The following is an 18,685-nucleotide window of genomic DNA, read 5'->3' on the forward strand; positions in this document are numbered from 1 at the left end:
GAAAGAGCTAAATGGTCAGAAACTAGTAAGGAACTGGTCTTACCCCGAGGGAAGCAGCTTCACGTCTTCTCTCGCCGCCCAGTGACCAGATGGTCTGCTTAAGATAATTATATGGGAGACCTCGGCTAGCAGAGCATGAATCTGAATAAATTAGTATATAAATACGATTTTTACGATCAGTTGGGAGTTAATACGTTTTTAATTGTTCTTAGCCTCACTGATAAAAGCATCTGCTAAAAATGACTCAAGGATGACTTCAGTGGTGTTGTTGAATTAAGATGAGATGACGAAATTACATCTCATCTCGTCTCCAGAGAAGAGGTCATGGTTGACTTATCCTAAGAAGAGATGAACCAACATCTTATCTTGTCTCCAGAGAAGAGGTCATGGGGGTGTATCCCTACAGGCGTCCTGGAGCATCCCAGTGCTCATCATCATCGTCATGGCGATCTGAGTCCCGGTCCGGGGTCAGGCCGGGAGGGGCCTTGGTGCTGATGCTGATCGGGGCCGTCAGGGGAGACCACCAGCGCTGCGTGCTGGACGGCTGGCATGCTCCTCAGTGGCCGGGCTGGGGGCGAGAACCGGGTCGGGGGGGGGGATATTTATAGACTCTGGACTCTGGGGGGCTCTGCTGCTGGGATGGCCCTGGATTCAGCTGTCCCATCCTAAGGATGGTATGGAGTGGGGGTGGTTGGGGTGGTGGTGGTGGTGGTGGGGGAGACGGGGATGGTGATGGAGGAGGTGGTGATGTGGGAGGAGACGGGGATGGTGATGGAGGAGGTGGTGATGTGGGAGGAGACGGGGATGGTGATGGAGGAGGTGGTGGTGATATAGGAGGTGATGGTGATGGAGGTTGTGGTGGTGGTGGTGGTGATGTAGGAGGTGATGGAGGTAGTGGTGGTGGTGGTGATGGAGGTGGTGGTGATGTAGGAGATGATGGTGGTGGTGAAGGAGGTGATGAGATGGAGGTGGTGGTAATGAGGGAGGTGGTGGTGAGTAGGAGGTGGTGGTGGAGTTGGTGATGGTGATGAAGGAGGTGGTGGTGGTGGTTAGTTGGCGCTGATGGTGTGGTGGTGTTGGAGGAGGTGGCAGTTGGAGGAGATGGTGGTTGGTTGGTGGTGGTGATGATGGAGGCGATGAAGGAGGTGGTGGTGATGGAGGTGTCGGTGGTGATGAAGGTGGAGGTGGTGGTGTTGGAGAAGGTGGTGGTGTGGTCTGGAGAAGCAGAACAGTCCTGTTGTAGCGTTGGTGGTGTTGGCTGAGGAACGGAGAGAGCCATGAGTCACGATTATAAGTTCCCTGAGAACAGCTAGAGGATCCACGCAGAGGAAGCTGGGGGAGGAGTGTTGCTGTGGACTACCTGACCGGCACCTACCAGGAGACCCTCAAACCCAGACCAGGGAGCAGACCAGCACCTACCAGGAGACCCTTAAATCCCGACCACAGACCAGACCAACACCTAGGGGAGACCCTCAGCCAGGGAGCCCAGACCCCACCAGCACCTACCAGGAGACCCTTATGCCCAGACCACAGACCAGACCAACCCCCGCCGCTCTGCTACCTGTTAGCTTCCTTCCAGCTAGGAGAAGCCCTGGAGCAAACGTTAGGACGCATCCGATGTGACCGGTTCCTATTTTAAAACGGATGAATGAAAGCAGGGGATCACAGCTCAGAGCCGGCGTAATTTCCATCTGTTGAATAGAAGAGAACAAGGCCGCGAGATTTCCTTCACATTCAAGACGTAATCACATGTTGTCAAATTCATTGCTTGACGAATGTTAGGCAGTGAAGCCACGGGGCTAACACAGTTAGCTCGGCGACTTGGAGAATAGCTTTAGTTATCATTTATAATTCCGTTGTGCTGATGCATGGCTCGCTGGGAGCGGCTGCTGAACGCTGCGAATCTCACAACGCATTACCCCATCCCCACACTGATGTGTTACTCATGATCTGGAGAACGATGGATGTCCAGGATACAGCTCCACTATTTACAAAAGACCCCCGAGCCAGCGCCTCATTTAGCCGGAGCTGCGGAGGTTACGTCGGGACCGAGGTCGGGCCGGGACACATCCAGGCCTCGTTCTGTCCTCGATTCTGGAGAAGGAACGTTCGGCCTGAATCCAGGACGGGGCAGCAGGCCGAGTCCTCCACACAGAGACCCGTCAGATACACTCCAAACCGGTCATGATGAGAGAGTCTTCATCATGACCGGTCCCGATGAGACAGTCTTCATCACCACTGGTCCCGATGAGAGAGTCTTCATCATCACTAGTCCCGATGAGACAGTCTTCATCACCACTGGTCCCGATGAGAGAGTCTTCATCACCACTGGTCCCGATGAGAGAGTCTTCATGACCACTGGTGCCGATGAGAGATTCTTCATCATGACCGGTCCTGATGAGAGAGTCTTCATCACCACTGGTCCTGATGAGAGAGTCTTCATCACCACTGGTCCTGATGAGAGAGTCTTCATCACCACTGGTCCTGATGAGAGAGTCTTCATCACCACTGGTCCTGATGAGAGAGTCTTCATCATGACCGGTCCTAATGAGAGAGTCTTCATCACCACTGGTCCTGATGAGAGAGTCTTCATCACCACTGGTCCTGATGAGAGAGTCTTCATCATGACTGGTCCTAATGAGAGAGTCTTCATCATGACCGGTCCTAATGAGAGAGTCTTCATCACCACTGGTCCTGATGAGAGAGTCTTCATCACCACTGGTCCTGATGAGAGAGTCTTCATCATGACTGGTCCTAATGAGAGAGTCTTCATCATGACCGGTCCTAATGAGAGAGTCTTCATCACCACTGGTCCTGATGAGAGAGTCTTCATCACCACTGGTCCTGATGAGAGAGTCTTCATCATGACCGGTCCTAATGAGAGAGTCTTCATCACCACCGGTCCTGATGAGAGAGTCTTCATCACCACTGGTCCTGATGAGAGAGTCTTCATCACCACTGGTCCTGATGAGAGTCGTCAACATCAACCGTCCTGATCAATGAGTCTTCATCATGACCGGTCCTGATGAGAGTCATCAACACCACTGGTCCTGATGAGAGAGTCTTCATCACGACCGGTCCTGATTGGTCCTATGATGGTCCTGATGAGAGAGATTGTTTACTTATATTAAATGTATTGATTATTATTATTATTGCCTTGATTACAACCATTCACTGATCCTTGGGAGATTTCTCTTCACATCAATTATGACACACGACAGAAGCAAAGTGCTCAAGAGAGAGAGGAAACTGAAATGAAAAAAGTAGGAGGATGTATAGTAGAATATTTACAGGGTAACGGTTGAGGTGATGGTTGTAATAAATGGTTTGGTATAGAGAGAGTGATTTTGAGGAAGAGCTGTGTGATACTGAATCCATTTATACTTGGTGCACAACACAGAGACCCGTCAGATACACTCCAAACCGGTCATGATGAGAGAGTCTTCATCATGACCGGTCCCGATGAGACAGTCTTCATCACCACTGGTCCCGATGAGAGAGTCTTCATCATCACTAGTCCCGATGAGACAGTCTTCATCACCACTGGTCCCGATGAGAGAGTCTTCATCACCACTGGTCCCGATGAGAGAGTCTTCATGACCACTGGTGCCGATGAGAGATTCTTCATCATGACCGGTCCTGATGAGAGAGTCTTCATCACCACTGGTCCTGATGAGAGAGTCTTCATCACCACTGGTCCTGATGAGAGAGTCTTCATCACCACTGGTCCTGATGAGAGAGTCTTCATCACCACTGGTCCTGATGAGAGAGTCTTCATCATGACCGGTCCTAATGAGAGAGTCTTCATCACCACCGGTCCTGATGAGAGAGTCTTCATCACCACCGGTCCTGATGAGAGAGTCTTCATCACCACTGGTCCTGATGAGAGAGTCTTCATCACCACTGGTCCTGATGAGAGTCGTCAACATCAACCGTCCTGATCAATGAGTCTTCATCATGACCGGTCCTGATGAGAGTCATCAACACCACTGGTCCTGATGAGAGAGTCTTCATCACGACCGGTCCTGATTGGTCCTATGATGGTCCTGATGAGAGAGATTGTTTACTTATATTAAATGTATTGATTATTATTATTATTGCCTTGATTACAACCATTCACTGATCCTTGGGAGATTTCTCTTCACATCAATTATGACACACGACAGAAGCAAAGTGCTCAAGAGAGAGAGGAAACTGAAATGAAAAAAGTAGGAGGATGTATAGTAGAATATTTACAGGGTAACGGTTGAGGTGATGGTTGTAATAAATGGTTTGGTATAGAGAGAGTGATTTTGAGGAAGATTCATACTGATCTACCATGTTGAATGTTTCATAATTGTATCCTTAGGCACAATATACAGAATATTCCAAACAGACGACCCATTTAATTGAGAACTCTAAGGCAGATGTTGATGTGAATAAATATGTGTGTTGTTCCAGCCCAGGCTCAACTTGGATCAGTGAAAAGGGTTTGCTAATATTTCACATTGTCATTAATATATTTAAATAATATTTTGCCATTATCCACAGCGCATGGTCTGCTCTTCTGAATGCAAAGTGATGTCAAACTGGATTAACCTCCCATTGCGACTCTGCTTGAACTCAGACCTCTCTCACCTCACCACACGGTGACTCACTGCTCAATTAGAAACCGGTTTACCCTCTGACCCCTGATCTTTGATAGCCTCATCTCCTCCCTCTCTTCTCATCCCTCTCATCACCTCCTCTCTCCTCCCTCATCACCTCCCTCATTTCCTCCCTCTAACCACCTCATCACCTCCTCTCCTCCTCTCTCCTTCCTTCTCTCCTCTCCTCCCTCTCACCACCTCCATCTCATCACCTCTCCTCTCCACCCTCCTCTCATCACTTCTCCTCCCTCTCCTCCTCTCTCCCCCCCCCTCTGTATCAGAGCTGAATGGGAGTGCAGAGAGTCGGACCTGAATGGAGAGAGAATCAACATCCAATTTCACAGCTTGTGGTTCTGATGACAAAGCAAAGGAGAGACTCCAGTAAACAAACCTTTACTAAAAACACCAGAGAGCAGAACAACAAAACGGGTCCCTCTTCATCTTCATCATCATCAGTCGGATTGTCCTTCAGTCAACATAATAATATCAGGTATGATACACATAGCTGTTTCACATGTAAGGAAGCTTCAGGAAAACTAACCCCAAGAGGAACTCAAATACTAAAATAATACAAATCAATTACCGGTTGGAATAAGTACTTATGTTATATAAATATAATATATAAAATATATATAAATATTTTTCAAGTTCACCCATTTATTTATTTAGTGTTTCCAATCCTAAGCCATCCTAGCACACACAATACCTGCTGCTCTCGCCCTTAGCACTGTGAATAAAACAAATACCTCGTCTTATGTGAGCAGAAAATAACATGCTCAGACACCACTGATCCAGGCCAAACACATCAACAGATGAGGCAGAGGAGGAGTCTGTGGACGTGAGCGCTGGTGTGTCTACAGCTGAGTGTATTCACAGCGACGGCAGCTCGTATTTAGGCCACTGTTGTCCCTGAGGGGAACAACTAGTGTGTGATTCTGCTGCTCCTAACAAGCTATTACTGTAGATGAAGTGGGACGCAGCCCGCCTATTGACAGGTACTGCCAGCCCTGGTACCACCGGACCTGCTACCACCAGGCCTGGTATGACCGGACCTGGTAGGACTGGACCTGGTACCACCGGACCTGGTACTGCCAGACCTGGTAGGACTGGACCTGGTACCACCGGACCTGGTAGGACCGGACCTGGTAGGACCGGGCCTGGTAGGGCAGAGCCTGGTAGGAATGGACATGGTACAACCGGACCATGTAAGCCCGGACCTGGTATGACCAGACCTGGTACAACCGGACCTGGTATGACTGAACCTGGTACAATGGTGCTGGTGGGTGCTCTGATGTGGTCTCTTGATCTGACAGAATGACGTTCTTAGCCAAGATCACACGACCTGTCTGAGATTCAGGCCATCATAACAACCGGGTCAGAGGTCAGAGGTCATTATTAGATATCCTCTCAGCAGCATCATAGTCCTTCTTTCCTCACTGTTCTGAGAAGCTTCTAGAAGCACGGAAACAAGCTATGAAGACGCAATAAACATGCCAAGAACATACAATGCTATCACAGCACATGGTAGGCGTGTGTGACCTGTGATTCTTTGTCTTAGGACATTGTCACATGCCACCTCACACGTCATGTCACATGTCAAATGTCACACATCAAGTCACACGTCTTGTCACGTAACATGTCACGTCACATGTTACATGTCACATCACACATCAGGCCACTTAAGTGTTCTGAAGAATGGAGCGGAGAACGTTTCTCAGACAGGCCGTCAGCACAAATACAAAGCTGGTCTTTGAGACAAAATGACAACAAAATGAGCCAGAAGCTCCACCATGCACCACCACCACCATCACACAGCACCACCACCATAATCACACAGCACCACCACACAGCACCACCACCACCACACAGCACCACCACCACAATCACACAGTACCACCACACAGCACCACCACCACCACCACACAGCACCACCACCACCACCACACAGCACCACCACCACCACACAGCACCATCACCCGCACCACCGCCCACACAGCAGCAGCACCACCATCACCACCACCACCATCAACCGCACCACCACCACCACGATGCAGCAGCACCATCACACACACGACCACCACCACCACCCCTCACCACCACCACCATGCAGCACCACCCACCACCACCACCACCACCCACACCACCCACCACCACCATGCAGCATCCAGACCACAGAGGCTGAGGAGGGCACCAACAACCCTCTGGTTGCCAGGCGACCTGCTTTAGAATGTGGATGGCTGACGCCCACGCAACACGAGACAGATTATTATAGAATATGGAGGAGCCTCAGGAAGGACCGGAAGGATGACTATCTACAAGCTGAGAGGCAGCCACCATGTGTCCTCCTCCTCCTCCTATATTCTCCTCATCCTATATTCTCCTCATCTCTCTTCTCTCTACTGCTCCTACTCACTCATCAGGATAACAGCTCAACAGGCTAACATAATTTAAGTAGCTAAATGTGCTAACATCATTTGAGTAGCTCGACATGCTAACGTCCTTTAACTAGCTCAGCATGCTAACGTCCTTTAACTAGCTCAGCATGCTAACGTCCTTTAACTAGCTCAACATGCTAACATCATTTAAGTAGCTCAACATGCTAACATAATTTAAATAGCTAAACTGCTAAGATAATAAGTAGTTTGAAAAGCTATCATCATCGTAGTAGCTCTGGGTTAAGAGGTAATGCAATTAGGATATACTCAAGTGTACACTTAAATCCCATTCCCTAAGGTGGTGTCTCACACACACTAAACACATGCTAACACCTGCCATCCCACGCTAACACACCCCAACAGATGTTAACAGGCTTCCACACACTAACACGCACCACCACACGCTAATACGCATCACCACACACTAACACAGTCCTCCACAGGCTAACACACATCACCACATGCTAACACATGCTAATACGCATCACCACACGCTAACACAGGCTAACACACACCACCACACGCTAACACACGCTAATACGCATCACCACACGCTAACACAGGCTAACACGCACCACCACATGCTAACACGCACCACCACACTCTAACACACGCTAATACGCATCACCACACGCTAACACAGGCTAACATGCACCACCACGCACTAACACAGTCCTCCACACACTAACACACGTCACCACACGCTAACACGCGCCACCCCACGCTAACACACGCCACCCCACGCTAACACACAGCACCACACGCTAACACACGCCACCCCACGCTAACACACAGCACCACACGCTAACACGCACCACCACACGCTAACACGCGCCACCACACGCTAACACGCGCCACCGCACTCTAACACACGCCACCGCACGCTAACACACGCCACCACACGCTAACACAGGCCTCCACACACTAACACAAGCCACCACACGCTAATATGCGCCACCACACGCTAACACACGCCACCCCACGCTAACACACAGCACCACACGCTAACACGCACCACCACACGCTAACACGCACCACCACACTCTAACACGCGCCACCGCACGCTAACACACGCCAACACAGGCCTCCACACGCCAACACAGGCCTCCACACACTAACACAAGCCACCACACGCTAATACGCGCCACCACACGCTAACACACGCCACCCCACGCTAACACACGCCACCACACGCTAACACAGGCCTCCACACACTAACACAAGCCACCACACGCTAATACGCGCCACCACACGCTAACACACGCCACCCCACGCTAACACACACCACCCCGCGCTAACACAAGCCACCACACGCTAATACGCGCCACCACACGCTAACACACGCCACCCCACGCTAACACAAGCCACCACACGCTAACACATACATGATCAGCACTGTCTCTTAGCTCTGACACCCAGCTGATGACCAGCTTCATGACATCAGACACGCCTGGTAGGAGCTGTAACTCTCTGAAGTGGACCTCTCACACTGAAACACACACACATTCACACACATACATTCTGCCTCTCATATAACACTATATATCTATATACACATACACACTCACACATACACACACACTGCATATAGAATATTTATATATAATACATAACACTAATGTAAAACACAAACTATCTCAGCTAATGAAGCTTTGCTGGTCTGAGCCAAGACCTGAGTGGAGAGAGAGAGAGAGAGAGAGAGAGAGAGAGAGAGAGAGAGAGAGAGAGAGAGAGAAAAAGACAGAGTGACAGAGAGAGAAAGAGATATACAAAGAGGGACAGAGAGAGAGAGGTTTTAATTAGCCTGTGAATCTCTCTCACTTCTCATCCTTTCAGTAGAATAACAAGGCGGTTATATAATGACATGCTGCTTATGGCGTGGCAGTGTGTTTGCGATCACCCTGGGTCCTTTTCCCTTTAATCTTCATAAACTTGGGGAAATAAAACCCTGAAGTGAACTGTTGTAAATAGAACTGTTAGAGTGTTAGATTTCGGGAGAGTAAAATAATAATGTTTGACTGAAATGAAAAGGAATAAAGATTTCCTGTTCCCCTGGTTGGGGTCAACAGAGCGCAGCGCTTCATTTATCATTTATCTGTGGAGCTCCTGATGTTTCGCAGCTGGAGCGATTCCTTAACCAGGAACTGAACTGCTTACACGTGGTGCAGATGTGGTGCAGGATGTGGTGTTGGTGTGTTGTAGGATGTGGTGTTGAGGTAATGAAGGATATGGTGTTGATGTGGTGTAGAATGTGGTGTTGATGTGTTGTTGGTGTGGTGTAGGATGTGGTGTTGATGTGTTGATGTGGTGTTGATGTGGTGTAGGAAGTGGTGTTGATGTGTTGTAGGATGTGGGGTGGATGTGTTGTTGGTGTGGTGCAGGATGTGGTGTTGGTGTGTTGATGTGGTGTTGAGGTAATGAAGGATGTGGTGTTGAGGTAATGAAGGATATGGTGGTGCGGTAATGAAGGATGTGGTGTTGAGGTGGTGTTGGTGTGGTGTTGGTGTGGTGTAGGATGTGGTGTAGAATCATTTTCTAAACCATCTCCTAAATCATCTTCTAAATGATATGCTAAAACCTTTCTAAATCCTCCTCTCTACATCTGCTAATTCATTTTCCAAATAATTTTCCAAATAATCGTCTAAATCTTTTTCAAAATATTTTTCTGAATCATGTTCTATGGCGCTGCAGTACTCATCTGATGCCAGAGGAGAGATGCATGCGAGCAGCTGATTAGGACCCGCTGGTCGATATTCATATTTCAGAAACACACAGCCTGGGGGGGGGGGCACCCACCCCACCCCCCCTCAGGAACATTCACCGCAATGACCCCAATGTGGACTTAAATTAAGTCTGTTGGTCACACAGACACACACCCACAGCGACCAGTTATTGATCAATTAAAAATGGGACAATGTGCCTCAGGGTCTCTCTCACACACACACACACACACACACACACACACACACACACACACACACACACACACACACACACACACACACACACACACACACACACACACGAGTAATCAGATGTCCTGATGGCTAGAGTAGGATACTATTGGACCAGACGAGCGGCGGCGTGTGTTTGGGAGCGCGCCGCGCCGTCCCGCGACTCCGCAGTGACGTCGGGACGGGAGGCTGCACTTGTAATTCACATCAGATCAAGTTTGATAAACGCAGCCCTCTGCCCCAATTGGACGGCCCGGTCCACAATAACCGCTCCTCTACCACCATCTTTACACAAGTGTGTGTCTGTGTGTATTGTGTATCTGCGGTGTGTGCAGCGCAGTGTGTGTGTGTGTGTGTGTCTGTGTCTGTGTGTATGTGTGTGTGTGAAGTGTGTACCGCGGTGCGGTAGCTGTTTGGCACATCGACAGCCGCGACCACCACCACATCTGGTCGCTCCTTTGCGCATCAGATCGTGTTCTCCATGGTCCTCTCACGGCCGGTTCGGTGAGGAGTTGATTCGAGCCGAGGGGGATGAAGATGCTGACCCGCGTCCGGGCGGCGGTGCTGCTCTGCTTGTGCTTCTGGGACGAAGCTCTCGCCGGATTCCCCAATCAAATCAACATCGGTAAGTTTCATTCCTGACTCCCGACTGCTGCATTTTTTTTGTGCCTTTATTTTATATTTTTTTCCTACAAGTGTCCGCCGACCACGTCGCGGTATGTATATCTACTATACATATGTCTTAATATTCCCTCGCCAACTTCACTTGTGGATGTGAAGTAGGCTGGAAGGACGGTGCGGTATTATGAACGTTCATGTTAGGTCCGCTGGGTCCATGGTGGACGACTTGAACGTTCGAGTGGAGGAAGACTCCTTCGGTCCGACTCGCTTATCATTACATTCATTCCTCATTGTGTTGTATTGCTTTACGACGAGCGAATAAACGCAAGTAATTCAAACGCCAACGCTAAAGCCAATTCCGCGATGACATGTACCTACCACCCCGCCACCCAACAACTAGTTGAAGCCCTAACGAAGCGCTGTCCTCCCCGGTGCAGGCGGACTGTTCCTGCGCGCCACGGTCCAGGAGCACAGCGCGTTCCGCTTCTCCGTGCAGCTGTACAACACAAACCAGAACGCCACGGAGAAGCCCTTCCACCTCAACTACAACGTGGACAACCTCGAGTCCTCCAACAGCTTCTCCGTCACGCACGCATGTGAGTCAAAATAACGCTTAGCACGCTTTCTTTTGGATGACATGATTGATTGATTGACTGACACACACACACACACACACACACACACACACACACACACACACACACACACACACACACACACACACACACACACACACACACACACACACACACACACACACACACACACACACACACACAGCAGGTCTGTGTTATAACAACAATAGATACGGGTCATTTAGGAGCAGGTATGGGTTAGGGGTCATCTTGCTCTAGGATGCCTACAGGTGGACTGAGGACATTGGGGATTGAACCCAGAACCTTTGGCTGGGAATCCGACACAGAGACACCTGAGAGATCTTTGGTGTTTCTGGTTTCCATTACAGGACAAGCAATAGGAAATGTTCAGTCTGTCAGATGGACACCTGTCTGTCTATCTGCCTTTCTATCTGTCCACCTGTCTGCCTGTCCCCCTGTCTGTCAGATAGACACCTGTCTGCCTCTCTTGCCTGTATGTCTGCCTGTGCACCTGTCTGCCTCTCTGTCTGTCTGTCAGAGGGACTGTTCTCTGAGGAACCTGTGGTTCCGGCGCAGGCCGACTGGGTGGTCCTGTTGAATACCAATCCTCCTCCTCCTCCTCCTCCTCCTCTCCTCCTCCTCATCCTCCTCCTCCTCGGAGCGTACTGCGTCAGTCCCACGTGCCGGGGAGCACCACGGGTTAGGAGCTCGGTGCGGCCTGATGAATCTCTTAATGTTTCATCTGGGGACTGAAGAGGAGCGGGCCATCTGTCGGCTGCTAAGATGACACTCAAAGCCTTTTACAAGCTTTTAACGCTTTTATGCTCTTATGCGTTTTAACAAGAAGAGCTGATCTGAGACCCCAGATTCATCCTCAGAAGAACCCTCTCGGCTGCGCAGGCGGACCCAGACCCAGTTCCAGAACCAGATCTAGACCACGGTCGATGACCTAGACCCAGTTCTAGACCGTGGACCTAGACCCAGATCAAGACTGTGGACCTACACCCAGTTCTAGACCGCGGAAGTGGACCTAGACCCAGTTCTAGACCGTGATACTAGACCCGGTTTGAGACCGTGCACGTGGAGCTAGACCCAGTTCTAGACCGTTGACGTGGACCTAGACCCAATTCTAGACCGCGGACATTGGCCTAGTCCCACTTCCAAAACCAGTTCTAGACCGCGGACGTTGACCTAGACCCAGTTCTAGACCGCGGACGTTGACCTAGACCCAGTTCTAGACCGCGGACGTTGACCTAGACCCAGTTCTAGACCGCGGACGTTGACCTAGACCCAGTTCTAGACTGTGGACCTAGACCCAGTTCTAGACCGTGGATGTGAACTTAGACCCAGTTCAAGGTGGTCTCTAACCTGTAGGATTCTCTTGTCCCCAGTTGCTGGTTACCGTGACAGGGAGGTCATAAGGTCAGCTCTGTTGCTCCTGGGTCATGTGACGTCTTCTTAGAGGACTGACGTGTGCTGCTCGCGGCCGCGGCAGAGTGTGTTGTTGGGCTGTTACACAACACCACCCACCTGACAACGCTGTGATACGCTGTAGTACCGACATGTTCTCACTGGAACTACACTACAGTCGCGCATACTGCTGTGGTACAATACAGTACCGCATACTGCTGTGGTACCACAGTACAGTACTGCATACTGCTGTGGTACCACAGTACAGTACCGCATACTGCTGTGGTACTACAATACAGTACTGCTGGTACTACAATACAGTACTGCATACTGCTGTGGCACTACAATACAGTACTGCTGGTACTACAATACAGTACCGCATACTCAACACTGCGGTACTGCAATGGAGGACTACTCTGTAATGCAGAGTACTACTCTACTCTACTACTAGATTACTACTCTGTAATCTAGTAGTACTAGAAAACACTACAATACAGTATTGCCTCGTATTACAGAGTGAGGAACCAGGGCGAGCCATGAGGAACCAGGCCCACCCTGACATCTGCTCAGCTTACTGTTGACCATGGGTCAGCCATGCTGAACCAGGCTGGCTCAGCACATCAAGGGGGAGTGCCTGATAGGAATCGATCTCTATTGGCAGATCAATCAATGAGCAGCCGGAAGGGCTGAGAGCGGGGCTGTGTCCTACATCCCATTCATCTGCTCCTCTTTGTCCCCCGCTTTGTCCTCCTCTCCTCACCTCCTCCTCCTCCTCTTTTTCCTCCTCTCTTTTCTCTTCCTCCCTTCCTCCTAATCCCCCTTACCTCCTCCAATTCATCAAATTCTCTCCTCTCTTGCCTACTATTGCTCCTCCTCCTCTCTCCTCTCTTGACTGCTTCTCTCTCTTCTTCTCTTTCCCTCTCCTCTCTCCTCCCCTCTCTCCTCCCCCTCTCTCCTCTCTCTCTGCCCCTCTCCTCTCTTTCCCTATCCTCTCTCTCTTCTCCCCTTCTCCTCTCTCTTCCCCTCTCCTCTCTCTCATCCCCCCTCCTCTCTCTCTTCTTCCCTCCTCTCTCACGTCTTCCCTTCTCTCCTCTCTCTCACCCCCCCTCCTCTCCTCTCTCTTCCCCTCTCCTCCCCCTCCCCTCTCTCCTCCAACAGGGAGTGATGTTCTTTATAAATCCCGTGCCCAGTCAGTGTGCAGCCCAGAGCTGAGCTCTAAGAGGTTCAGCATGGTGGATGGTGGACGGTCTTAATGAAACTAGCTGAGGCTATGTATAATAGCTGTGTTGTCTTAACCTCAGATGCAGATCGATGATGACCATTCACCTAGTGGGATTGTTGATTGGGTTCTGAGGCGGTCGTTATCGGTCCTGTAGGCCCACTGTAGTCGTAGAGTAGCTACTGTAGTTCTGTGTGTATGTATATTGCTTCTATTGTGCTACAGTAGGACTAATGCTACTATAGTCCTACAGTAGAACCAATGCTACCGTATTCCTATGGTAGGACTGTGGCTACCGGAGGAAGGAACGATGCTACTGTAGCCCTATGGTAGGGCTGGTACTATTATATCCCTACCGTAGGACTAATGCTACTACAGTCCTACGGTTGGACTATAGTAGCATCAGTCCTAAAGTAGGACTGGTACTACTGTAGCCCTGCAGTAGGACTGATGCTACTATAGCCCTACTGTAGGACTAATGCTATTACAGTTATACAGTAGGGCGGATACTACTATGGCCCTACGGTCGGACTTTGGCTACTGTAGCTCTACCGTAGGACGGGTACTACTATAGCCCTACGGTAGGACTGAAGCTACTACAGTCCTACAGGAGGTCTGTGTGGCTGCTTGCCTCAGCCATGGAGGGGTTGAGCTCATCCATGCGGAAGTAGAAAAAGCTGATCCATGAAGGGCTGGTGGTCAGAGATACAGTCCACTGACCCCATGGAGAGAGGGCTGGAGGTCAGAGACACAGTCCACTGACCCCATGGAGAGAGGGCTGGTGGTCAGAGATACAGTCCACTGACCCCATGGAGAGAGGGCTGGAGGTCAGAGACACAGTCCACTGACCCCATGGAGAGAGGGCTGGGGGTCAGAGACACAGTCCACTGACCCCATGGAGAGAGGGCTGGGGGTCAGAGACACAGTCCACTGACCCCATGGAGAGAGGGCTGGGGGTCAGAGACACAGTCCACTGACCCCATGGAGAGAGGGCTGGAGGTCAGAGACACAGTCCACTGACCCCATGGAGAGAGGGCTGGGGGTCAGAGACACAGTCCACTGACCCCATGGAGAGAGGGCTGGGGGTCAGAGACACAGTCCACTGACCCCATGGAGATGGAGAGGAAAAGTCCTCTGTACTGAAGTAGTGAGGAAAAGTATTCTAGTACTTTGCCGGGGAATATGTTCATACAGTAGTTTGTGCTGAAATATGATATTATGTTTCGTGATCATATATATAATATCCTATTATATAATATTGGATACATGAGCATTTGAGTCATAAATCTCTAAGCCTTTAACATTAGCAAAAGTATTTCACAGCCTTCCTGACACAATACTTAAACTTTTAGGAAAATTGGAAAAGAATATGGGTCAACCTTCCAGTCCTCAACTTGTTGGCATCATACACACTTCTGTTTGGGTGTTCTGGTTAGAGTTAGGAGTTCTAGTTAGAGTAGGGTTAGAGTTAGGAGTTCTAGTCAGGGGTTGTAGTTAGGAGTTCTAGTTAAGAGTATGACAACGACGCAGTGGTTAAGTCATCAACTACGACGCAGTCCCTGATTGGCCCAATGAGGTCACGTGATCAGGGTGTGGGGTCACGTGATCAGGGTGTGAGGTCACGTGATCAGGGTGTGGGGTCACATGATCAGGATGCGAGGTCACGTGATCAGGGTGTGGGGTCACGTGATCAGGGTGTGGGGTCACGTGATCAGGGTCTGGGGTCAGAGGTCACGTGATCAGGATGTGAGGTCACATGATCAGGATGCGAGGTCACATGATCAGGGTGTGGGGTCACGTGATCAGGGTGTGGGGTCACGTGATCAGGGTGTGGGGTCACGTGATCAGGGTGTGGGGTCACGTGATCAGGGTGGTCTCCGGGCTACTGGACCCTGACGTACAGTGAAGCTCTTCCTCGCGGAATCCTCGTATTCCTCAGTTCCAAACACTGTTGACGTTGTGAGAAAGCTTCATATAGATCCATATAAACAAATATATATCCCTGTTAGAACATTAATCAAGGAATATCCATACATGTACAGTACACATGTATCCACTGTTTGGCAGCAGAAGGAGCATAGACAGCGCTGCTGTCCATAAACCCGTCCAGATACATCTGCTGTCTGTAGTGTTTAAGTATTCCACACGCTCAGGAACAACCTTGAGTCCATCACGAGCCGACACGCGCCTCCGTCACATGACCCCGGGGGCCGTGACATCACGGCGTTGTTATTATTATATCAGGATTACATATGACACATCCAACAGGACGGCGTCAGAGGCGCGGCTCCTCACGTGTGTCAACATGTATTCAAAAGATGGCAGTGAAGGGAGTGGGCAGACCCCGCCTACTTTAAAGAGGAGGAGATGTAGGCACCGCGTCCGGTGGGGAACACAGGTTAGAGTCCCAGCTGTGTTCCTACACAGCCGGGACGCTCTGTTCCTACACAGCCGGGACGCTGTGTTTTCCACCCTCTCTCTCTCCCCCACCCTCTCTCTCTCTCCTCATCGCCTCTTCTCCTCTCTCTCTCCTCTCCACCCTCTCTCTCTCTCTTCTCCACCCTCTCTCTCTCTCTCCTCCACCCCCTCTCTCTCTCCTCCATCCCCTCTCTCTCTTCTCCACCCTCTCTCTCTCCTCCCCCTCTCTCTTTTCCACCCTCTCTCTCTTCCCCACCCTCTCTCTCTCTCCTCCTCCCTCTCTCTCTCTTCTCCACCCTCTCTCTCTTTCTTTTCCACCCTCTCTCTCTCTCCTCCTCCCTCTCTCTTCTCACCTCCACCCTCTCTCTCTCATCTCCACTCTCTCTCCTTCACCCTCTCTCTCTCCTCCACCCTCTCTCTCCACCCTCTCTCTCCACCCTCTCTCCTCCACCCTCTCTCTCTCCACCCTCTCTCTCTCCACCCTCTCTCCTCCACCCTCTCTCTCTCCACCCTCTCTCTCTCTTTCCTTCACCCTCTCTCCTCCACCCCCTCTCTCTCAGAGACCCAGTGAAATATGTCCTCCTCACCCAGGAGACGGGTCTTGTGTGTGGGGCGGACGAGGGCCTCGTGAGCGTCTGCCGTCCTGTCGCTTTGGTTGACCTCCCCAGCATGACGAGCACCCCCTCTCGCCGTCGTCACAGCGATGTCTCCGGTCGCCGTGACGAGCACCGAGCTGTGAACACACACACAAGTCCTTTCACATTAAGAGCCTGAAATGATCTCCTAATATTATGGGACATCTCTGTTTGGACAATAACTTGTTTTTTTTAAACAATAATTTATGTATAAAATAAATATAACATTCATAAACATAATTCATATTTTGGGTCTTAAAATAATATTCACTTTTAAACATCTTCCCCTGAAACCTTGTGTGCTAAGGCTGGGATTAAGATTATTTGCACAGATAATAATCCTACAGCCCGGCCTGGATGGTCAGCCCAGGTCAGCCAGGTAGATCAGCTAGGAGGGGTTCAGTCCGCTCCCTCTGACCAGGGCTTACCGAGGTTCTGATTGGTGGAGAGATGTGTTCAAGCGTGGTTAGTGGTGGCCAGGAATCATGAATGGTGGTGAGCTGAGTGAGGGGGGGTGGTGGTGAGTCGGGGTGAGTTGTGGTTAGCCTTGGTGGGGAGTTGTTGGTGGTGGTCAGTGGTGGTTGGTGTTGGTTGCTGGTGCTGAGTTGTGGTGAGTGCTGATTAGTTGTTCCGAGCGCTGGTTAGTTGTAGTTAGTGGTGGTGATGAGTAAGGTTTAGTGGTGGTGAGGGGTGCTGAGTGCTGGTTAGTTGTGCTGAGTGGTGGATAGTTGGATAGTAGAGTTGTGGTTTGTTGTGGTGAGGGGCAGCCCGTCCATGGGGGCTAAGAGGAGGGTGTCATGCATGCGCTGTCTCCCAGCGTGTTGTAGAGACGTCAGCATGTTAGCAGATGATAATGGAGCCTGACAGCCAGGCATGAAGCTGCAGTGACGCTGCGACAAAGGGCTGAGAACACACTTACAACCAGGATACAACACACTTAAAACCAGGATACAACACACTTACAACCAGGATACACCACAGCTACAACCAGGATACAACACACTTACAACCAGGATACAACACAGTTACAACACAGTTGCAACCAGGATACACCACAGTTGCAACCAGGATACGACACACTTACACTTACAACCAGGATACAACACACTTACAACCAGGATACACCACAGCTACAACCAGGATACACCACAGCTACAACCAGGATACACCACACTTACAACTAGGATAAAACAGGATCTGAAACCAGCTTAGACTGGATGTTCCCAGTCTAACTGAGCATATGGAAGAGTTGATTCCTTCGCTCTATGAAAAGCTCTGAGTGTGTGTTTGGGTTTCTGTTAAGTTAAGTCTTTGCGTGTATCCAGTGTGCGAATTAAGGGGGAGCAGGGGGAGCTATAGCTCCCCTAGTGGTGCTTTGAGCTCCCCTGGAAACATGGTTTGTGAAATTTTGGGGGAGCTCTAAAATATTGATATCATAGCCAAATAAATGCTATTTTGGGCATGGTTTTTCTCAAATGTATAAAATAAGTTAAATAAAATTATATTTCGAGTTTATGATTCATGAAAAAACGTAGCCTAATGCTTGTCATTACCACGCTAGAGCCGCTCGAAGCGTGAGTTAGTCTACCGCTATAGGCTGGCTGCTCTCTTAACAATCCTGTCCGCGACCAACACCCCCCCACCCCCCCGTCAACAATCCTGTCCGTGACCCCGCTCCCCCGGAGACTGTGGTATAATTCGCACACTGCGTGTATCTGTGTAACGTGTGTGTGTCTCTATGTTTAGCGTGTGTTTCTACATTGTGTCTC

At 50.1% G+C, this 18,685-nt stretch overlaps 1 protein-coding gene across 1 annotated transcript in view; it reads left to right on the top strand.

Moving 5' to 3' along the window:
• Window positions 1-10,548: 10,548 nt before the first annotated feature.
• Window positions 10,549-18,685, top strand: part of gria3a (glutamate receptor, ionotropic, AMPA 3a) — a gene marked incomplete at both ends in the record, with an annotated part of 54,053 nt that continues 45,916 nt past the window's right edge. Inside the window, 2 exons of the mRNA XM_084473655.1 lie at window positions 10,549-10,642; window positions 11,076-11,234. Coding sequence (XP_084329781.1) covers window positions 10,549-10,642; window positions 11,076-11,234 — 253 coding nt within the window. The remainder of the gene's footprint in view (window positions 10,643-11,075; window positions 11,235-18,685) is intronic.

Source organism: Micromesistius poutassou, assembly GCF_964030765.1.
Source record: "Micromesistius poutassou genome assembly, chromosome: 10".
Lineage (NCBI taxonomy): Eukaryota > Metazoa > Chordata > Actinopteri > Gadiformes > Gadidae > Micromesistius > Micromesistius poutassou.